This window comes from Siphateles boraxobius, unplaced genomic scaffold (assembly GCF_051911475.1).
Source record: "Siphateles boraxobius isolate OS27281-9 unplaced genomic scaffold, OSU_SipBor_1 16, whole genome shotgun sequence".
Taxonomy (NCBI): Eukaryota; Metazoa; Chordata; class Actinopteri; order Cypriniformes; family Leuciscidae; genus Siphateles; species Siphateles boraxobius.
In genome coordinates, this window is record NW_027508766.1 from 7508329 (window position 1) to 7532395 (window position 24067).

The following is a 24067-nucleotide window of genomic DNA, read 5'->3' on the forward strand; positions in this document are numbered from 1 at the left end:
AATCTTTCGCTAAATATATGCACTATATTAGCCTATATAATCATTATATTCTACTTAACCTGTTAGTGGTATCGTGATTATTTAATGTATGTTTAAAATATCTGTCATGAAAATTGTGTAAATTAATATATTTCAACAACAAATTGGAGCTAAAACATATGATTCAATTTAGAAGTTAATGCAAATGCGAAATTTTTAATTATAACTGAATTCATTTAAAGACAGAGACACAATTTGTTCAGTAAATCAGTTAATAAAAAAAAAGCAATTTTATGTTTAGTTTTGCTGTACCGTACCGAACCGTGACATTAAAACCGAGGTACGTACCGAACTGTCAGTTTTGTGTAACGTTACACCCATAATAAGATTTATGCCTTTATATTAAATTGATCGAAAGTGACAGTAAAGACATATTTTTTATCATTTAAAAACAAGAATTATGTTTCAAATAAATGCTGTTCTTTTAAACTTTCTATTCAACAAATCCTGAAAAGAATGTATCCACAAAATAAGCAGCACAACTGATTTCAACATTGATAAATAAGTTTTATAAAAAAATCAGCAAATTAGCATATTAGAATGATTTCAGATTGATCATGTGACACTGAAGACTGGAGTAATTGAAAATTCAGCTTTGCCATCACTGGAGTAAATTACATTTTAATAGATTTTAATTTCCCAATATTACCATGATTTAAAGATTGTGTTGCATTGCTGTTGCATTGTTTTCTCAACTGTTATACTTTTTTATGTAAGTGTTTGGTCTAACTTCTTTGATAGTGAAAAGTCAGCTCATATTTACTTTAGCTCAAAGTACCAGTCGATTTAAATGAAATAAATGTGAAACAGCACCCTGGCAAAATTGTAGTACAATTTACCCTTAGTTTACCATATATCTTTAGTTATCTTAAGTTATCTTTAGGCTAACATCTACCTGTGAAATAATGCTATATGTTTCAAGGAGTTTTAAGATTTACAGTGGGGGAAATAATTATTTGATCCCCTGCTGATTTTGTAAGTTCGCCCACTTACAAAGAAATGAAGGGTCAATAATTTTTATGGTAGGTTTATTTTAACAGATAGAGGTAGAATATCAACCCAAAAATCCAGAAAAAAACACATTATATAAAGGTTAATTTATTTGCATTTCAGTTAGTGAAATGAGTATTTGATCCACAAGTAAAACATGCCTTAGCTTAGTACTTGGTGGAGAAACCTTTGTTGGCAAGCACAGAGGTAATGCGTTCCCTTTCAGTCGATAACGTCGGACGTAGTCGACGGTCGACTGAATTGGGATCACGCTAGGGAGCCTATCATCTTCGATTACTATTGAACGAGCCAATGGAATTTGGCGTGCGTGATTTGCATCACACACTCCGCCCCCGCGGCGCGGGTATAAATACGGAAGTGGATGCACGCACTAGTTGCCTTTCGCTTCGGAGCCGTTCGTCTTTGATGTCTCTGAAGAGTGCTGTTGTATTCAACGAGCGAGTGTGTCGGTGTTCTTACAGGAAGACCTCTCCAGTGTTGGTGTTCTACAGCGTGGTGCAGCGGTGATCGCGAGCTTCTCAGCTCTCAACTGCTGTTTTAACAGCATCAAATTTCTATTGTTTGTTTGTGTGTTGACGGTTGGTTAGAGGGCGAGAAGTGAGTGCTTCACTGTTGGTTGAAAGACTATTCAGTGTTTGCCGCGGTCATTCCCTGTGTGCTCCGGCACTGGTGACGGTCCCATTTCCTAAAAGAGCAACACGGGTGTGAGTGCGTCTTTTTCAAGATGCCATTCCATCCGTGCGTTTCTGGGTGCGGTCTGGCACTATCCCCCTCTGACGGTCACGAAAGTTGTGTCGCATGTTTGGGCTTACAGCATGCCGAGGCAGCTTTCGTGGATGAGTCATGTTCTCACTGCGGGAACATGACCATCTCGGTGTTGAGATCTAGACTCGCCTTCGTCAAAAGCGTTGGTGCAGTCCCCACCTCTGGGCCCCGCCCTTGTTCTTCCTCTGGGTTACCTTCCCAGAGAAAGACTGGGGTGCCGTCTAAGCTGGGTGATCTGAGGATCACAGTGAGGGGTAATCCGCCCGGCCAGGCCCCGTGGGTCCCTCACTCCTCTTTCACACCGCAACCGGTGGAGCTCCCCATTGATCCCGCTGGTCCCTCTGTAATGGACAGGCCAGCCGTGTCATTTGGGGCCCCTCCAGGGGATACGATGTCAATTGCAGCATCGGAGGGGGAGCTGAACTCTGGAGATGACGACTCGGCTGCACTGCCTCCCTCCGGGAGACCAGTGTTGCCCGAGCCAGATCCGGAAATGTCAGCTATGCTTTCTCTGCCAGAAACCGCCTGAGTAGCTCCTCCCCCCTCACTACCCTTGATGGGGGAGCGGTGAAGGGTTACGAGGCTATCCCTCCGGTGGAGCGGGCCGTTGCGATGCAGTTATGCCCAACGGCGGCCGCTTCCTGGAGAGGTGATCCTCGTCACCCCTCTAAAGCCTGTAAGTTCTCGTCCGCGCTTACGGGCAAGGCTTACAAAGCTCGTGGGCAAGCCGCTTCCTCCTTGCATGCCATGGCGTTGCTCCAGGTCCACCAGGCCCAGGCACTCATGAACATGCACAAGGGTAGTTCGGACCGTGAGCTCATGGGTGAGCTCCGCACTGCAACTGACCTCGCCCTCCGGGCGGCGAAGGTTGCAGCTCGCGCGGTCGGTTCGGCGATGTCACACTTGTGGTCCAGGAGCGCCATCTCTGGCTCAACCTGGCCGATATGAGAGAAGCGGACAAGGTTCGGTTCCTGGACTCTCCCATTTCCCAGGTTGGGTTATTCGGCGACGCTGTGGAGAACTTTGCCCAACAGTTCTTTACAGCTCAGAAACAGACGGAGGCCATCCGGCACATCCTGCCTCGGAGGGACGCTGCTGCCTTCACCCGCCCGCCGAGGTCAGATCCTCCGCCTGTTCATCGCCGAGGGCGTCCGCCTTCAGCCGCCTCAGCTCCCGCCGGACCATCTCAGCAGCCTTCACCCAGGTTCCGGCGTGGAGCCGGCCGCGGAAGGGGCGCCCAGCCTGCTCCAGGCACTGCCAAGCCAGGTGGTAAGCATCAGCGCAAAAGAAAACGCTGAACCTGGACGGGCTCTCAGGGATGGAGGAGTTGCTCGTGGATTGGTCGCCGATCCACTCCCTCTGGCTGGTTGGAGGACCGGCTGGAGTTTTTTGTTATGTATGTGTCTGTTCCGCCGCTGGCCCCTATAAAAACGGGGTCAGCGGTACCCACATATTCAGAAAAAGAGCAAATTTTCTATTCCTGAGTCCCAAGTGGACCAGTCTGGCAGTCTGTGACCCTGTAATAGCCTCACATCCCCCAGCTTCCCTTGGTCGCCAGCAGGCAGCTTGGGGCGTTCGAGGACCCGGTCATCCGCCTTCTCACGTCCCCCTGCCGCTAGTGGAGACAGGTAAGTGTTGCACTGCACACTAACACCACTATCTCTACTTTGCTGCCCCACCTCAGGCTCGGCTACCCCGCTCAAGTCAGTGATAATCATCACATTAGGTGTTGAGCAGACGTGCTCCTGAAAATTCAGTGATGTTCATCACACCGAGTGTGGAGCAGTGCTCCTGACTTGTGCGTGCTTATCTTAAACTGCTGGCGAAGGATTTGATATAGTCGCTCCTCCAGCCGGTACGAAGGCCAGTTGCAAACTCGTTCTTCGTGCTACTAGGTGGTGAGTCGTGACCATCTTGGCCCAAGATTGGTCTGCAGCTCCGACCTGAAAGACATGTGCTTCAGATCTCTACCTTCCGCACCGCAGGCCATCCTGTGTGTTGAGTCTAAGGGTGGAGTATCAGTACAGTGTCCTTCCCTCGAGTGCTCCAGAGCCCGTTGGGTCTTCAGGTCAACTGGAAGAGAGTAATCTCACCCACGGGCTGAGTATCTCTTTTTCAGTTTTGGAGAGGGACTCGGTCTAACACGTCTCTCCAATGAGAATGTGTTCAGCTGGTGTTGAAGTGAGAAAGGGTCCCACTGAAAGAAATTTCAGAGGCTCCTGGGGTATATGGTAGTCGCAGCCTTTGGCTTCCTCCATATGTGACCGCTTCAGCGATAGCTTCATGATCGAGTCCCGAGGTGACCGTGGCAGAGCAGCTCACCCTGTGCGACTATAGTTCATCCCGGTCTGCTGCCAAACCCTCTTCAACAGAGGGGCCATGTACAAAGGGGGTGTTTTAACGGGGGCCTGGGCGACCCCCGACTATACGGGCATTTGTGCCTCGAGTTGTTAGACATTGCGACCGTTGCGCAAGCTTCCCCTGCATGTCACAACTCACCCGTCACCTCCTCCTTGGAGTCAGACGCTTCTGAGGACGCTTTGTTCCACTCCTCCCGCTTTACTCAATCGTGCCGCCATCGAGCCTCACAACAGTTATAGCCAGGGCAAGTGGAGACTCCATCCCCTGGGTCCAGCTGGGTCGTGACCATTCCGGGGCCGCTCAGTTGCCCCCCCGGTTTCATCTTTCCGCCAGTGTTTGTGTAAACCGAGCGGACTACCCTTGGACAAACACTGGCTCTCAGCTGCCCCCGGGGCCCGCAGAAATGCTTTTAACCCCAGTGAGCCTTCTAAAAGTGACTGCGACTCATGGTCGCCCTGCGACTGCTCAAGTCAGTGAAATCATCACACTTCATGTTGAGCAGAATTGCTCCTGAAACTCAGTGAAGTTCATCGCACTCAGGTGTTGAGCAGCAATGCTCCTGTAGCTCAGTGAGTTCATCACACTCAGGTGTTGAGCAGAAATGCTCCTGTAGCTCAGTGAATTCGTCACACGCAGTGCTGAGCAGAAATGCTCCTGGTGCTCAGTGAAGTTCTTCGCACTCAAGTGTTGAGCAGAAATGCTCCTGAAGCTCAGTGAGTTTATCACACTCAGGTGTTGAGCAGGAATGCTCCTGAAGCTCAGTGAACTTGTCACACTCAAGTGCTGAGCAGAAATGCTCCTGGTGCTCAGTGAAGTTCTTCGCACTCAAGTGTTGAGCAGAAATGCTCCTGAAGCTCAGTGAGTTTATCACACTCAGGTGTAGAGCAGGAATGCTCCTGAAGCTCAGTGAACTTGTCACACTCAAGTGCTGAGCAGAAGATGCTCCTGAAGCCCAGTGATCTTCACATGTTGTGTTGAGCAACGCTCCTGTCTTTTTGCGCCCGTCACTTGCACCTACGTGCTAAGTCAGGAGGAACGGGTCTTCATAGTTGCCCCTTATTGGCCCAACTAGACCTGGTTCCCATCGACAGCCTTCCTGACTTCCCCTGAAAACTCTTTCAGGGACGGGGCACGAGGGTACCCGCGTTCTTCCCCCGGAGATTCCGGGCGTTCTTACATCTGAACGCGGAGGTTCAGGTGGCTATCACAGGGCATGTGATAGTTACCATTACTTCTGCGAGCACCCCCTAGAAATGGGTAGCGTGCTTACGCCTTTAGAAGTGGAACCTAGTCGTTGAGTGCGTCTTCTCTCCAGAGGAGATCCTGAAAGCTTTCGATCACTTCAGTGCTCTCTTTCCTGCAAAATGGGTTGGAGTAGGCTGTTTTCCTTCACCCTCAAAATGATGTTGCCTCGGTGTTTAAATGACGCTCATTGTGTTGCAGAAGTGTGCAGAAGCACGTTCTGATCGTCAGGTTCCTGAGGAGCAAGGTCTTGTAAATCCTTGCGTCCCTCTTTTTCCTCTTGGGCCTTGTCCTGGTGCGACTGCACTGCAGAGACCGCCCCTGAGCCACTGCAGGCAGTGAGTTAAAAATGCTGTTATATCAGTTCTCCTGCTCGCGTGGTCTCTACTAGAGGGTAGGGACTTGCTCGCTTTCGGTCAACGTATTGTGCCTGGAGTCTGGGCCGGCTAACTCTCACAAGCTGAGACCCCGGCTCGGATTGTGCCCAAGGTTCCTACCTCTCCCGTAATATGAGCAGGTGGTGAGCCTGCAAGCGCTGCCCTGGAGGAGGCAGATTCAGCCCTGGCTTCTCTGTCCGTTCCCTTGGACGTGTTCAGAACGCAAGCCATAGACCTCAGACCAGCTCTACAAATATCTGTTGGAATTCAGCAGAGAGGGGAGGCTGTTTCCATGCAAAGTTGCACTTAGTGCTTGCCTTCATTTCGGTAAAAATCCGAGATGCAACATGTCCACTTAGGTGTTGAGCTCCTCTATGATGAGTGTAAAGTGCTCCGCCTGGGCGTTGACGATATGCTTTGCTAAACAGATTCTAGAGTTGGGGGCTGGACGACACCTAGTTGAACCGTTGCTTCCCGTGGGCTCCCTTCTCACGAAGCCAGTTTCACCGTGAGCCCGGTTCAAGTGTCGGCTTGCTGCGCCATTCCCCTCCTATGGACTGGATACGTGCGCCTTTCTACTCCAGTTGAGTTCCCTTAAAATTGAACCCTGTTGAGTTCCTCCACACCCCTCCGACGTCGGACGTGCGGAACGTCTGGTGTTAGGCCTACCACTCGTAAGCAGTGTGGAACCTGTGTTAGGCTGGGTCCATATGTTGCGGTCCCTACGGCGACCCCATATGTGTATTCTTCCACGATACGGCTCCCTGCGGCGAGCCCGTGTCTTCCCTCGGCAGAGTCTCTCTGCCGTCACTGTCCGGTGTGTCTCCCCCGTCTTAGGCTGGAGCCACCCCAGTGACATTCCATATGTTAGACTGCCCGGTTTCCGCCCAGTTCATATGTGTATTTTCCACCTTACCTCCCTCTGGGTTGGATGTGGCTTCCGCAGCGTCCCTTCCTTCCAATGTACGGGGAACGCTTTCCCAGTGGTCCTGTAGGAACAGCAGTGACTTCCCTGGCCTAAGCCCTGTCCTTCCCCGCCTTAAATTTGCGGGGGCATCAGGAGGCTTTGGATTAGGCACTGGAAGGTGGCAGCGTTAGTGGCGTGTTCAAAGGGTGATCCCAATTCAGTCGACCGTCGACTACGTCCGACGTTATCGACTGAAAGGGAACGTCCTGGTTGCGTATGCAACCCACCGTTCCCTGAAGGAGGGAACGGAGGACGTAGTCCCCTTGCCACTACCGCTGGACCACCGCTGACCCCGGGTTACTCTCGGCTCCTCAGCGAAAAGCAACTAGTGCGTGCATCCACTTCCGTATTTATACCCGCGCCGCAGGGGCGGAGTGTGTGATGCAAATCACGCACGCCAAATTCCATTTGCTCGTTCAATAGTAGTCGAAGATGATAGGCTCCCTAGCGTGATCCCAATTCAGTCGACCGTCGACTACGTCCTCCGTTCCCTCCTTCAGGGAACGGTGGGTTGCATACGCAACCAGGGAGTTTCTTGTAGTTGGTTTACCAGGTTTGCACACATCTCAGGAGGGATTTTGGTCCACTCCTCTTTACAGATACTCTCAAAATCCTTAAGGTTTCTTTGTCACTTGGCAACTCAATGTTTCAGCTCCCTCCACAGATTTCCTATAGGATTACGGTCTGGAGACTGGCTACGCCACTCCAAGACCTTAATGTACTTCTTCTTGAGCCACTCCACTGCCATGGCAGTATGTTTTGGGTCATTGTCATGCTGGAAGACCCATCCACGACCCATCTTCAGTGTTCAGAGGTTCTCGTCCAAGATTTGATGGCAAATTGGCCCCGTCCATCGGCCCCTTAATACATTTAAGTTGTCCTGTAGCCTTAGCAGAGAAACAGCCCCAGAGCATAATGTTTCCACCTCCGTGCTTGACTGTAGGGATGGTATTCTTCGGGTCATAGTCAGCATTTCTCTTCCTCCTAACACGGCGAGTTGAGTTGATGCCAAAGAGCTCAATTTTGGTCTCATCTGACCACAGCACTTCCTCCCAAGCCTTCTCTGAATCATTAGATTTTCATTGGCAAACTTCAGACGGGCTCCTACAAGTGCCTTCTTGAGCAGGAGGACCTTGCGGGTGCTGCAGGATTTCAATCCATTGCGGCGTAGTACCAATGGTTTGCTCGGTGACTGTGGTCCCAACTGCCTTGAGATCATTAACAAGCTCCTCCTGTGTAGTTCTGGGCTGATCCCTCACCTTTCTCATGATCATGAGGCGAGATCTTACATGGAGCTACAGACCGAGGGCAATTGCCTTTTCATTTGGTATTTCTCCCATTTCTGAATAATCACACCAACAAAAGTCTCCTTTTTTACCAAGCTTCTTGCTGATGGTCTTGTAGCCCATTCCAGCCTTGTGCAGGTCTACAATCTGGTCCCTGACATTTGACAGCTCTTGGTTATTGCCCATGGTGATGGAGAGGTTGGAATGGAAGATACAGATTCTGTGGACACGTGTCCACTGACATTAGGACATCAGGAGTGCTTTCTTAAAGTGACAGGACTAATCTGTGTTCCACATGGGCACATAACCAATGTGTGGGAGGCAGAATTCTTGCTGGTTGGTACGGGATCAAATACTTATTTCACTCGATTAAATGCTAATCAATTTACAACCTTTATATAATGTGTTTTTCTGTATTTTTGGTTGATATTCTGTCTCTATTCATTAAAATAAACCTACCATAAACATTATATACCCTTCATTTCTTTTTAAGTGGGCGAACTTGCACAATCAGCAGGGGATCAAATAATTATTTCCCTCACTAGGTGTCCACTATTTTTGGTTTGCTGTTAAAGTGTTCTGCCACCTGAAAATATTTGAGAAGTACTGTCTTATAGTCGCATATACAAAGACTTCATGATGCTATCTTGCCCCACAGAGGACTCAATGCTGTCCAGCTGCCTGACTAACAGGGTGGGCATCCCTGTGTCCTTGGCCCACCACCACAGTGCGGCCCAGGCTGCAGCGGCTCAGGCTGCAGCTGCAGCAGCCGTCCAGGCGGCCGCGTTGGAGCAGCTACGAGAGAAGCTTGAGTCTGGAGAGCCACCGGAGAAGAAAGTGATGCTCATGGCAGAGGAGCAGCAGAGGATAATGCAGCATGCATTGCAGCAGAATCTGTTCGCCATGGCAACCCAGCTACCCATGAACATCAAACTGAACAACAGAGGTGGGAGCAAGGAATGCAAAGATGGTTCTCACATATTTTTGTCCTGGATGTTTGTACAAAAAATCTCTTTATTTTTATTTAGTGTAAAGAAAGTATGACGCAAAACTTGTTTGTAAATTTAATATAAATGGCAGTAAAGTGAAGTGTTTCCCTAGAGTGACCCATAAAATCCTGTGGACCGAGTCAATAGTGAGACGAGAGAGGGCGTTATGGGTCAAATAATGTAGATTAGGGCAGAGGAGTTTATTTACTCTAGGTTGAGTAAGGATCACAAATAGCCAACAGCAGCTGGAAAAGCCCTCGGGTTTGACTGCCACACATAGCATGACAAAACATTTACCTTCCAATTTTCCCTCACCAAACTGAGGTAATTAATGAATAACTCTTTATTGATGAATAATTTATAAATGACACATTTTTATTTTACTTATTTATGACACTTAGAAAAGGGTCACCTATGAGAGAGGATTGAGACATTCACAAAACAATACTGGAGGAATTTATGAAAAACATTTTATTTATGAATAATTGTTTATGAATTACACATTTTATTTTATTTTATTTTATGACACTATAATAAGGTGTCTCCTGTGTCAAAGAGAATGATTAGAGATTGAGACATTCTCAAAAAACAAACATCTATTTAATTAGGTGTGAATAAATGGTGAAATTTTACTGATAAAGAAAAGTGATTAATGTCGGACCGTTTGTCTGATGTTAATGATTTCAGTGCACCTTCATCACTTAATGACATTGTGTCATGATTGCAGGCTGGTCATGAGTAATGTTTTGTTGTCTTCTACGTGACTGTTACTCTTATAACACCCACAAAACCAAGAGCCTTGTTATATGGTGGGACAATGTAGCATAGGTCTGTAATGCTGAGCAGGACTTTCACACAGAAATACTCTGCAATTTAAAGATTATATTAAATGTTATTTTGTGTAACCTGCACAGAAGTATTCAAAGTAATGACAGAGTAAAAACTGAAAGTCCTGACAGATGCTAACTTTTTGGAAATAGGAATCCCCATGTGTGATTTATCCCCTTTTTGACTCAAAAAATGAATCTAAAATGGTCTGCTACTTAAAGGGGATAGTTCATACAAAAATGAAAATTCTGTCATTTGCTCAACCTCATGTTGTTTCAACCCATAAGACTTGTTCATCTTCAGAACACAGATGAAGATATTTTTCTGTCTCTCCATTGATAGTCTATTCACTTAAAACTCTGATGCTTCAAAACGTTTGTAAAGAGATTGTAAAGTAAATCCATATGAATCGGTCGGTTTAATCCAAGAAATATGAAGAGAAATTATCACCTCATATGATAAGTAGATCAAATTTAAACCTTGCATTCACATATAAACATCTGTGAACCTACATAGAGCATTAAAATTTGCTAAACTGAAGCTCAATGATTCTTACTCGATCTGCAAGAACCAATGAGGTTCGTTCTCGTGCGTCAAACAAGTAAGGTTGAGCTTCTGTTTATCTTTGCTGATCAATCTTTATATGTGAATAAAATAATAAATTAAATCTATTCATCATATAAAATGATCATGTCTCTTCAGAAGACTTGGAAGAAACCACTTGATTCAAATTGATCTCTTTATGAATGTTTTGAAGCAGAGTTTTAGGTGAATAGACTTTCGATGGGGGGACAGAAAACTCAGATTTCATTAGATATCTTCATTTGTGTTTTGATGGTGAACAAAAGTCTAATGGGTTTTGAATGAGGGTGAGTAAATGTTGAGAGAATGTTCATTTTAGGGAGAATTATCCTTTCAATGTATTTCTCTTGAATACTTTGTGTGTAATGTTTGATCGCAGTGAAGAAATGTTTAAGACACAGACATTCTGTGCAGTTCCCTATCTAGAGAAGTGAAAGCCCCATCTTTTTGACAGTTATCACCTCCCTTCCCCCCTTAAACTCTTTTAATAAACCCCTCCTTATCCTGTCACTCATGAGTTATCACCGATAGTTGGTGGCACGCTTCTCTTGCTTCTTGTGTTCCTTTTATAAATGCTCATATTGAGTTTTTCTCTTCCTCGCTCTCTGGCTCCTCTCTTGACAGATGATAGACAAGAGACTGCATTGAACCTGTCTACCAACGGCATTAGCAGCATCAACATGTCAATAGAAATAAATGGGGTTGTCTACACAGGTAAATAGAGCGCCGTTTGCTGATGTAATTGCAGGCAGGAAATTCAATAAGTTATAGCAGCACCCCCTCGCTTAGTCCTCCACACAATTTGATGTCTTTGCTATAAAATCCATCGTAATGAAGTGGCAAGTCCAATAGAGTTAAAAAAGTTAAATATCTTAAAATTGGGCCTGGGCGCCAGGAGGTCGATGGAGCTTATTGTCTTTCGTGCCCGAGAGAAAGGCCCTCCGCCTTAGCTAGATACAGTGCTTGTGCCTGATGTGCGAGAGACAGTAATTACCAGAAGATGGCTCATAAGCTTGCAGGGAACAGTTCAGGAGATCAAGTTGAAGTGGCGTCCTTTTTTTCACTGAAGGTTTGTTCCCTGTAATGATGTACAGCCCTTGAACATACAGATAAAAGATTTTTCTAGGGCTAAAAATTTAACCAGTTAACATGTAAAAAATTATATATATTTTTTTTTTAAATCCTGCTGTCGTGGTGCATAACACTGAACAAAGATGTGACGTTTACATAGGCCTGTGTGAACAGAACGTTAGTCTACTTCGGACAGATTGAAAAACTCAGTTAAAAAAGCGGAATGCCAGTGACAAGTTTATGTTCAGAGGCAAAAAAATAAAATATTAAAGCCGCTTTTTATAATGTCTATTCCATAATTTACTTGCCTGCCATAATAATATCTGAAATTATCTTAGTTTGGGCACATATTCTCAGAACATGTTGATATATGCTATTAAGTGATTAATTTGATTCACATAGCATAAATTCATGTAAATAAAAATAAAATGTTTACTTAATTGTCCTCATCTCTTTTCAATATCTTAGCTGTTCTTTAGTGAGCTCTGCTCATTTTTTTTTCCATATGGATTTAAACAAAAAATTAGATACTTCAATATGCATATGTATTATTGTGCTAATACAAAATTTTACAACAAAAATATTGAAACAAGGGGGTGTTGTCATTTTTTTGTAGGAAAGATGGACCACTTACAAATAAAATGTTTTAGATTAACGTGTTCTGATTTATACATGAAATATTAGTAATACAAATAATTTATAATATTTATCACATAATAATATATTTTAATGCAACAACACATTAATCCAGTAAGTGAACTGCTGATGTTGTGTTATGTAAGGGTGGTTTTGGTGTTTATATTCCTTGAATCTAACTTGAACTAAATATTTGTCTGCTGACTCCAGGGGTCTTGTTTGCCCGTAAACCAGCCATTGGTTTCATGCCAGGCAGCCAGCGAGTCCATCACCAACACAGCTCTCAGGGAAAGAGCAGAAGCCCAGGGCTCAGCACCCAGATGCAGCCGTCCTCTTCCTCCTCCACCGCCTCCTCACACGGACCAGCCACCTCCCCTTGAGCCCACAACACCTCTCTCACTCAACTCTCCCCCGACGTCAGATAAGGCAGGGTCTTTAGGTCATACTGTTGGACCAGTTTTTTCTGTCTCCTTCAATGTACAATGTACACTTTTTACTGTTTTTCTAACTCTCTCCCTGCAATCAGGACAAGGAGTGTCCATCACCGAAAAAACTTCCATTAAAATGAAAGGCTGAGCACCTACAGCTGATAGCCGCACATTTGAAATGCGTTACATTTCCATATGCAGCAAGTTGCAGCTTGTAATTTTGTTCTTCTGAGGACGTGTTATTCATTGTGGAGAGACTAAAACGTATTGCGTGACAATGCCATGAACACAAGGAGCGGTGTGACGCTCGAGGGGATGGGATGTTCCTCAGACTGAGCGCTGGCCTGCTTGAATGTTGCATCAAAGCAAGATTCTTCACTTTCCTACACAGATCCTTAATTTTTGGCACAGGAGTCCTTCCTCTTCATCTTTACTCGTTGCATTCTTGAATTAAACACCAAGAGCTATTATCAGCTATTACCAAAGAGAATAAGAGCAACCTATTAGATCAATGCCATTTTATCACAACCATCACACATATCAAATGCCATTGCAAACTATCAGAAAAAAGCAATGGGAAGTCCCCATAATGAATTCAGTCAAGCTGAAATATTAATATCTTGATTTTAAGCAAAGCACATCCCATTTAACTTGAATACAAATTGTCAGGGAGAAAAGTTATTTACTGTATCAATGCTTAAATTTATGTTTGGAAAGAAAAAACATCATTTTATCCATCTACACAATCTTTAAAAGACTGAGAGAATCATGAATGCTTGCCCTATGTGGAAGATCAGCCATGTATAGCTTGATATTGAAGAAAGCAGACAGGATTAAGTCTACTTTATTCTCTCATGACTGGTTTTGGCCTGTGGCCGTGGAAAAAATATATTCTATTGATTAGTGAGTTATTTGGGGAACACTTGTCGACAATGTTTAATGATTTTTCACCACCTCAGCTTGGGTTTTACAGCAAAGTGTTTTAAGTGTTCATTAAATGGTTTAGTAGACGGAAGAACGGGTCACACTGGTTAATACAGGTTTTAGAAGTCGGGGGTCAAACAATATTGTGACGTGTGACTGTGAGCTGAACGTTGATCATAAAAAAATGTTTGAGTACTTAAACCAGAAAAGAGAGGCTCTTGAGAAGAAGATTATGTGCCGTGAACAGGCTGAATGTGGCTCATCTTAGGCATCAGTTCATGAGGTGGGATCTCTGTTGTGAATAGAATCCAATTGTCATCAAGTTTTCAACAATGCACTTGCATTTGAGAGTTCACCTCTCGTCCTTTATTCTGTTCTCCTTTTTTTTGCTCACACTTTTTTTTTTTATTTCTTTTTCTTCTCTTGTCTGTTGATAAGGAAATGGGAGGATTTTATTGTGTCAGTTTATTTAGAATTCAGTAGACAATTTCAAGTTGTATTTATTATTATTTTTATTCTCTTCCTTTCATGTTTAATCTTGGGCTGTTTCAGTGCTTTTAGCAACATCACATTTATTTAAAGAAAAAAAAGTCATATTACAGCCTAATACCTCACAAATCCTGCAAACCTGTTCACAGATAATAGATTATGAAAACAAGATATACCTCATTTATTTCATTTCTATTATTTTTATTGTAAAGCCACTTAAAATTGATGTTTTCTTTGTTTTGTTTTTCAACAAATCACTGGATTTTTTTATTATTTTTTTTTTTTCGATTTTGTATTGTTTTACCAAAGAAGGGAAATATATAATGAACACACATCTACCTCATTTGTTATACTCTGTGCCAACAACATATTCACAGCAGCCAGTTTTTAATCATAGCTTTTCTGGTCCAAATTCGCTTTTGCCTGCGTGGATTGTGCTGCAAAACCAGAGGCTGGACCACACTGGGCTCAACACATCATCATTTGCTTTGCTTGTTCGTTTATGTCAGTGGCATTTTTTATGCACGGGGGGAAATAAAAATACCAGAAGAATTCTATTTTATGTATACAACTGCTCAAATCGATTCAATATTGATCTGATCGAGGTTCTTCTTTATAATTTGAATAGATGTTTGTTTTAGATTTGAAAACATCTTATAAAAAAATATCTTAAGTTAAGCTGCAACCTTTAGCATTTAATTAAGTGTTTTAGCTCATGGTTTGCAGCAGTTCCATTAATGCCAGTGTTTGAGTCATCATTTCTGTTCACAACATAATGTGGCTTTCAAAAAATATATAACCTTATCTAAATCAAAACTAACTAAAAACAACAACAACAACAAAAAATCCACTATTTTCTTTCACGCTCTCTTTATTTGAATATGGAGACATGCTCAGAACATGACTTATTTTTGCAAATACCAAAGATGTGACAATGTTGTTGGGTTGACAATTTCCAACCAATACTGTCATTCCTAGCTTTTAATCTCAAACAAAAAACTTGATTTTATCCACTTGGATCAAAATGTTCACACACAAAAAAGCCAAGCTGTATATTCGATTAGTCTCAGTGCACAAATGGCAATTTAAGAATGTAATAGCAGTTTCCAGACTTTTAGCACAACTAACGATTAAAGAAAACCTGACCATCATTTTGTTGTTGTATAGGTGCAAGGATTAATGGAAATAAATAGTCTATATTTATGTGGAATTACAGAGGGCACAATCAATGCACAATTGTCTGATTCCTGTTGTTCGATGTAATATACCTCTTGATCAGCATATGAAGATACTGCTCTTATTTCTAGAGCAAATCCTGGACGAACTCTGGAGTGCTTGCTGACTGTGAAGCAAAAACATGAATCAGAGTGATTCCATAACCAAAGCTTTTACGAAACCACGCTCACAGGCTTACTGATGACGAACATTTGTTCATAAAAAGACTATCATTTTAATAAAGGTTAAGAAAAAAATATTCACAATTATATGTTGTTTACCTTGTTTAGCTATGTCAACGATGCTATGCTGGTAGATTTTAGATCCTATTATACGCTATGTATGAAGCTTATTTTCCTTTTATTCACTTTGGATAAATCCAGTGCATTATGGGAAAGCTGGATTGTGGTGCTCAGGGGTTAAAAAAAGAAGAAAAAACTGGTGAAAGATTTTGTTTTGTTTGTTTGTTTTGCCTTTGACTAAATAAAGTACTGCTTTCCACTTTAATGTCCAGTTGAGTTTTTCTTATAATTGCTGTAATTATTAGTCTTATTGGAAAAAAGTCTAATATTGGTTTAATATTTAATATTGGTCTTAATTTTTTTTAAAAGGCAAACAAAGCTGAACATAAAAACACAGAAGGAACAACCGGATGCCTATTTACACTGCCGTTCAAAAGTTTGGGGTCAGAAAATATTGTTTTTTAAAGTCTCTTGTTCACGAAGGCTGCATTTATTTGATCAAAAATACAGTAAAATCTGTAATATAGTGAAATAGTATTACAATGAAAAATATTGTATATATTTTAAAATGTATTTATTCCTGTGATGAAAAGCTGCATTTTCATCCTTATTACTCGTCTTCATCTGTGTCACATGATCCTTTAGAAATCATTCTAGTTTGCTGCTCAAAAAACATTTCTTATTATCAATGTTGAAAACAGCTGTGCTGCTTAATTCGTTTTTCTTGATTCTTTTATGAATACAAAGTTCAAAACAATGGCAGTTTGAAATATTTTTGTAACATTCTGAATGTCTTTACTGAATGTCTTTTGATCAATTTAATTTGTCCTCGTTGAATAAAAATATTCATTTATTTTAAAAGAATCTTACTGACCCCAAACTTTTGAACAGTACTGCATATGTTGGCAGATGCTTTTATCTAAAGCTAATGTAAAATGATTTTAACATGAACTTCACAAAATCCACACTTTATTCCAGAGTTTAAGATTGGAATACTAATGAAAGCTTTCTTAATTGTTGATCAGCCCATGTTTACTGACAAATGATTGTGTTCAAAAGTTGTCCACTCAAAAGGCAAAATGAGCAACTAGTGTTCATTAATCAACAAGATGTATATAGCTCAAGACGGCTTCAATCTCATTATGTTCATATTAAAACATAATGAGATTGAGTGGAAACAGCAGATGGTCCTGAATTTAAAAGAACAGCTGCTCTGCATTGTAGAGCGAATATCAGCTATTCGTTTCCACAGTAACCACAAAGAACAAATGGAAAAAGACAGGGACAGAAAAAAGTTGACTCGGCTGGACAAAGGTCAAAATCCCGCACTGCAAACGCAGGCAATTAAACTAATGATGCCAGGGGTGTGTGCAGCATTAAGCAGCTAAAATGGAGTAAAGATCGCTTCATTAAGACCCAAGAACCTGATGTAATTAGGAGTAGGGCCAAGATTAGTGTCTGTCAATGGTTTTTTTTGCAGGTAATAGAGTTATCATTGAGGCTCAAGGAGTGTTACATTACACTTCGGAATAAACAAAAACAAATTAGCAGCGTCGTCCAATAATGAGTTATCTTGTCAGGGCCTGACAGAAATCCATGCCCTATAACACAGTGTTAATTTTATGCATCACTGACAAGCACCTTCACAATCAATGTAGGTACTATAAAGTCAGGGAGACCATCAATTCAAGTTCAGGACAGGTAGATGAAGAGTTTTGTGAGGCCAATGTGTAATGGAGCCAAAATTATTGTTTGTTAAATTCCATTTTTTACTTTAAAAAACAATTAAATGCATTAAAGTCTTAATCCATATAACAATTACAGCAGTGCCATTGTAAAATATGTCAGTGCACAACAGTAAGGTTTTTTTAGTAATATCAAGGCAAGTTGATGTTTATAAAACTATAATGTCCTAATTTAACTAAGGCTTTCTCCTGGCATAATCTAAGTCCTGTCTGTGAAACCAGTCCATGTACTTTGTAGTTAAACTTTAAGTTGCATTAAAAAGTCATACACTGTAAAAAGTGATCGGTTAATGTAACTTGTAAACTTTGTAAAAAAAGGTGAGGAAACCCGTTGCCTTAAAATTATTAAGTAAATAAACTTCATGCGTAATTAAAAAATTAAGTTATGTGGAATTGTCAAGTGTATTACTTAATAATTTTAAAGCAACTGGTTTCCTCACTTTTTTTAAGTTGTTAACTGATCACGTTTTACTGATTTCCATTTAAAAGCAGTAAAGACGGATCGATCTGATATTTATCCTTTAGTCATGTCTTAGACATTTAGCAGAGATGTTCTTCTTTATTTCCGGGTTGTTGTTTTTTTTAAGTTTTTTTTTTAGTTTTAGTTTTTTTAGACCAGTATTACTGACGGGCATTAAACTGGTCATGTGTCCAAGAGGTTGGATTACACTGCCTTGGGTCATCTGAGAACATCTAATCCGACTGCATATTACCTGTTGTCTAATTTCATTTTAGTGCCTGAACTTCTGTTCCAGCAAGAAAATAATGTCAGTCAATAAGATTAATTATGAAACTATGATTTGTCATTCATGAACAGCACAGTGATGTTTATTATCAGGTGTAATTGATCGCTATCTTCTTCGAGGCTTCCTGATTAAGGAAAAGGAAAACTCACCCACCTAAATCAAATGAAGCCACATTATTATGTTGTGGGTTGTTTTCACTCATCTTACACACTGGCTGATGAGCTATAGATAAGAGAAACAACAACAAAGATGCTGTTTTCATCCACTGCTGTCCTGGTGACATTGATTCAGCTGTGAACTTTGACCTCAGGAGCGGGATTCCTCACTAGAATCACCTCATGGCTGTCAGAGATGATTAGCTCAGCTGATCTAAGAGCACAGGCTTTGGGCTGCCAATACCAATTAGCAACCACAGCATATACCAGGGATGGTATCATGTTCTGAATACTGATTAATTAGCTTCCAACTTTGTGATTTCATAAAAGAAAAACTTTATTCACAACTTTTTTCTTTGAGGGAAGACTCGAACAATACTGACTACATATCTGTCATCATTGTTATTATGAGAGGCATAATTGGCTTGAGTGAACTGGTAATGTAAATATGAATAACTTCTATATCATTTGAAACATTCACCAATGATCTCAAAACATTTGAAAGATTTGTTTCTGAAGTTCATTAAGTCATGTAAGAGATCATGTCTACTTCCATAAAGAACATTTAACATCTTTGGAACCTTTCCATTGCACAAAAGGTTCTTTACGGTGGGAAAAAGTGGTTCTTTAGATTCAGGGTTCCAACACAGTTTGGGAAAGTATGGAATTCGATTTGAGTAATTTCCAGGTCTGGAAAATATGGAAAAATATTTGCATTTCCATCCTCTTGCCCCTATTTAGTTTTCTATAATAGAAAATCTAATGAATTTAAAAGAATTTAATGAAAATAAATGTATCAAACAAGTGTTTTTAGTGATTCTTTAGTGATTGTCAAACACAACTGAATGATTGTGGCAGGTTATAAGCGTTTTGAGTTTCTTCTCAGGATATTCTTAGTATCGTATTACAGAGCCTCTAAAAGGATCTTTGCAAAAATAAAAAAATATATACAGACTTTCGTGTGTGCACGAGAAACCATTAAACTTAGCATAGACAATATGCCATCAGCTTATTTCATGTCATGGTTACTTCACCGCCACAGAGGATGCAATAAATTGGACATTAGGCCTTGATATTAGAGGTACTACCCTAAGGAAAGCCAAATCTTGAGCAAATAGGCCTAGATTTCTATTCATTCATGTGAATCAATGCTCTCTTTTTCTTCATAGTAAGATGACAGGGACACACAAAGAACATAGGTCATAGTATATAAAATAGTATATAAAACTAGAAATTGTAATGCTTAAGCATGCAAAAAATTCCTGTGGGTTCACGAGTTCACATGTACATGAAATCAGATATAGTATTTTATGCAATATAGTAATTATCTGGGATAGAAAACCAGCCTAGAGTGAGGTGATGGGGTGGTTAAGGGATGCTGTGAAACTGTCATGAAACAGAGGTTAAACCGGCTTCCTCTTGTGCTGATTGGTTGAGTACCTGAATGTGCTCCTCCCGAAACTTTGTTACTTAAACTTCATGATGTGAATAGTTTCTCGAGGGCACGAAAAAGTTTCTTGTGTGCATGCAAAAGTCTGTATATATGTCACTATATCTCACATCTATGTTCCTTTTCAGAAAGAAATGGTATCTGCGAGAATTTTCAGTCAGGATTTAGGCCGTACCACTGAGACAGCTCTCATCAGATTCACAAATGATTTGCTCTCATCATCGGATCGTGGTTGTATCTCTCTGTTAGTGTTACTCGATCTTAGTCCTGCATTTGATACCATTGACCACAACATTCTTTTAAATAGACCTGAAAATGATGTTGGCATTAGTGGAATTGCATTAGCATGGTTTAAATCATACTTATCTGACCGTTATCAGTTTGTAGCAGTAAATGAAGAGATGTCTTATCGATCAAAAGTTCAGTATGGCGTACCACAAGGCTCAGTACTAGGACCGTTGCTATTCACTCTGTACATGCTACCCCTAGGAAATATCATTAGGGAGCATGACATTAGTTTTCACTGTTTTGCTGATGATACTCAGCTCTATATTTCTTCATGCCCTGACGAAACCTACCAATTCACAAAATTAACGGAATGCATAGCTGATATAAAAACTGGATGACTAGTAATTTCCTACTCCTTAAAGGAGAACTCCGGGCAATTTTTAAGTTAATCTTGATTGTTATACCTTTGTGAGTACTGTCTATAGAAGAAAAAAACGAACCGGATTGGTGGTTGCAACACGGAGCTGTGACCGCAAATGCCCAGAGCTCCCCCTCAGCTAAAACGGCAGTTATGGGGGCATATACATAAAGAGTGTCTTTGTGCCTCTTAACAGACACAAAATGCAATTAAAATGTCTGTCCAACATGAACAGGGACCCTTACATGTGAAAAAGATGCGTTTTGCAACAACCATTGTATAAATTCACCTAAAAAGTGTTTTAGACAGCTAGTCTTGCGCTGAAGTCCCGTGGGAACTCAGTTGTAGCCAAAGGTAAATAGTAGTGATGGGAAGTCCGGTTCTTTTCCGCGAACCGGTTCTTTCGGACAGTTCGTTTCAATGAACCGGTTCAAGAAATGGTTCGCGTTTGTGCCGTTCCGAATTATGGCAACAGAATGCGAAAATAAAAGAACTTATTTTCATCTTCTTCCTTTCCATGACCTCGAGATTCTGCAGTTGTGTCTAGTTGTACTACAACTTGATGCGCAAAATCCCATACAAGTACTACGCGCTAAAGATTACCGGAATTTGCAGCGAACACTTTGACAAGGATGACTACACAGACACAACACAGCGGGGCCGTTTGAAGAAAAAAGTGATTCCATGGACGAAGACGTGTGCAACCACTGTGGAGGTAATGTAAACTTTATTTATCCTTCCATTTTGGCGCTGTGTTGTGTCTGTGTAGTCATCCTTGAACGACACAAACACCTACACACTGCTATTTACCTTTGGCTACAACTGAGTTACCATGGGACTTCAGCGCGAGACTACAGCTAGTCGTCTAAAACACTATTTAGGTGAATTTAAACAATGGCTAAGTTGCTAAACGCGTCTTGTTCACATGTAAGGGCCCTGTTCATGTTGGACAGGCATTTTAATTACATTTTGTGTCTTTTAAGAGGCACAAAGACACTCTTTATGTATATGCCCCCATAACTGCCGTTTTAGCTGAGGGGGAGCCCTGGGCATTTGCGGGAACAGCTCCGTGTTGCAATCACCAATCCGGTTCATTTTTTTTCTATAGACAGTACTCACAAAGGTATAACAATCAAGATTAACTTAAATATTGCCCGGAGTTCTCCTTTAACCCTCTGAGGTCTCGCTTTTTTCTTATCAGTGCAAAAGAAACTCAAAATACTCTGTTGATTTTGATCTTACATATTAGATCAGATCCTGATAAGTGTCTATTTTTTTGTGGATACTCACAATTAGGGCTGGGTACCGAGTTTGGTACTTTTTAGGTACCGACCGAATTGCCTCGATACTACCGAGTATCGAAACATGTCTTGTTTTTCGGTACCAAGTTTCGGTACATAAGTGGTTAATAAGCATGCAGCATGATTGGCTGTGGCGGAAAAACACTAGTTTACGCGGTGAGGCTCGTCGCACGTGAGGCTGTAGTGTGTGTGTGTGTGTGTCTGTGTGTGTGTAAGCGTCCCAACCCAGATAGATAGAAAATATGTGGAAATTATCAAAAGTGTACCTACCAATGCCAGAAGCACGCGATGCAATATTTTCGACAAGATAATTGCTGCCAAGACTGGCAACACGGTAAATCTGATAAGGCACTTAAAAGCGCACAGATTATTTGAGAGTAGAAAGTTTATCCGTCTTCGACTGCAAGAACTGGAGCGCGTCACAAATGAACCGAAACTCAGCGTATAGGATACTTGCCTCGCAGGCATGAGAAATAGTCCTATATACGCTCAAAATATGTCTACTATTAAACGAAACAATTATAAATAAATAGTTTGATTACCTAATCCATAGGCGCCCGCGCGTTCACTAACGTTACTGCAGGAATGACGAGTCAGCATCGCCATAATCATCTTTGCAGCCAACACACTCAGTAAACAGTTGTTCATTAATAAACAATTAAAATATCTCCTTGCTATTGTTTCCCGACACATCCATGATCATTAGGCTACTTCTGCCAGTGCTTTGCGGCAAGCTTCATGTGTGCTGAGCGCGAGGCATATATGCCGCACTCCAGTAGCCTATATTTAATTCAATTCACATTTATCTGTATAGCATTTTTCAAAATACATATCGTTTCAAAGCAGCTTTACAGAAAATGCATGTGTCTAAATTACAATTTAGAGTGATCTGTTATCAGAGGTGACTGTGTGTAATGCATTTTAATAAATTTTCATTCAGTTTCAATGTTAAACAATGCATTAAGTTAAGGCAGAAACAATGAGCTCATTGAAGTAAAGAATACATGTCGTTAAATTATTAGGAAACATAGAAAACTTTAGCATTGGTGCTTTTTTACAGACTCAAAATATGAATGTAAAAATGTAAACAAACTGAAAAAATTAAATTTAGGTATTGTTATATTGTTATAACTTTCATAAAATGGGTATCGAAAAAAGTAGCCTATCGTCCAGGAACCGGTATCGAAGGTATCGGTATCGGTATTGGTATCGAAAAATTTATTACGATACCCAGCCCTATACTCACAATAAAAACAAATTGTTGTGCTTTTCGCCAAATAAAGAAAAACAAACATGATGCGCGTTCTGCCTTCTCTCTGTCAGTTAAGTCCATTCTGAAATGCGTCCGAAAATTAACTGTAATTCCGCGAATACTTTGTCATACATTCAAACGCAAATGATCTAAGGCAAGCCATTCAAACATGCAAACGCCCACCAGCTGGATTATAAAACACATCGTGTTTAGTAAGTATCTTACTACAGCTGTGTACACAGCGTATCCATATGCTGTGAGGAATAATACTATCTAATAACCCTGGAAAATGTACCAGAAGTGCTGTTAGTTTCATTTCGAGGAGCAACGGATCCAGCTGATGTAGTAAGTAATTTATTCTTAAGTGCTTTGTTCTAATCGTGATAGTGTCTGACTGTGCAAAAAGACTGTTTAAATATGAATTGCGTGTCTGTGTGTAGGCTAAATGATGAATGAACGGCACAGGCGCGCGTTTTGTTTACTACAGTTATACAGCGCGAGTTGTTCATTCACTCTCGCACCTACATTAGTAAACGTTATGTTTACATGAACACATCCAAACTATATTGCTATAGCCTACTAAGATGAGTAAAAATAGACTGAAATATGTTTAAATAAAATGTCTGTATAAGCAACAAACTGCAAATTCACATGATATGCTAATATATGATACACAATATGCTACAGACTAAATATGAATGTTTAGACAAGATTTTGTGATTAGTTTTGGATTGATTATAAAGTTTTGACTGTAAAAAAAGACTACTGTCACATTAAATAGGTACGCTTTTGTTCACCAATTTCTGCTCATATTTAAATATACTATAGTATGATGTTTTGTCAAAAATAACGTAGGTATATTGAATTATCAACTAAGATGTTATTATAGTGTTTGTTCCAATATTCAAACTAATGAATCCTTACCTTTTTTAATACGTATGATAAAATGTATACTTTTTACAAAGAAATACACTTGAAATATTGTTAAAATTGTAATTGTTGTTGTAATTGTAACCTATTTGTAATTGCTTACAATTTCTAATTGTAAAATATGTATATATAGATAACTTCTTTTGTCCTTGCATTCTTTGGGACCCTGTGACACACCTGTGTGAAAGGGCTAATTAATATGCAGCTCATTATGTATGTGCCACATTATCCGGCCTTTGTCTTCTCAGGTGTGAATACGCCTCCACGTATATTGCCTTTCCAAACAAAAGGTGTCTTATAAAATTTAAATCAATGTACTGTTTTGTGTAAATGATTAGGCAGGATGATTTTCAGATAATTTTGAAGCAAAAATTCTAGGCAACAACACCC

The 24067-nt window shown here is 41.0% G+C and overlaps 1 protein-coding gene across 4 annotated transcripts in view; it reads left to right on the forward strand.

Moving 5' to 3' along the window:
* arid3c (AT rich interactive domain 3C (BRIGHT-like)) overlaps window positions 1-15717 on the forward strand; it is a 103346-nt gene extending 87629 nt beyond the window's left edge. For all 4 annotated transcript variants that reach the window (XM_077231368.1, XM_077231369.1, XM_077231370.1 and 1 more), the window contains 3 exons: window positions 8707-8994; window positions 11072-11161; window positions 12365-15717. In XM_077231368.1, the coding sequence (XP_077087483.1) occupies window positions 8707-8994; window positions 11072-11161; window positions 12365-12534 (548 nt within the window). In that variant the 3' untranslated portion in view covers window positions 12535-15717. The remainder of the gene's footprint in view (window positions 1-8706; window positions 8995-11071; window positions 11162-12364) is intronic.
* The last annotated feature ends 8350 nt before the right edge of the window (window positions 15718-24067 follow it).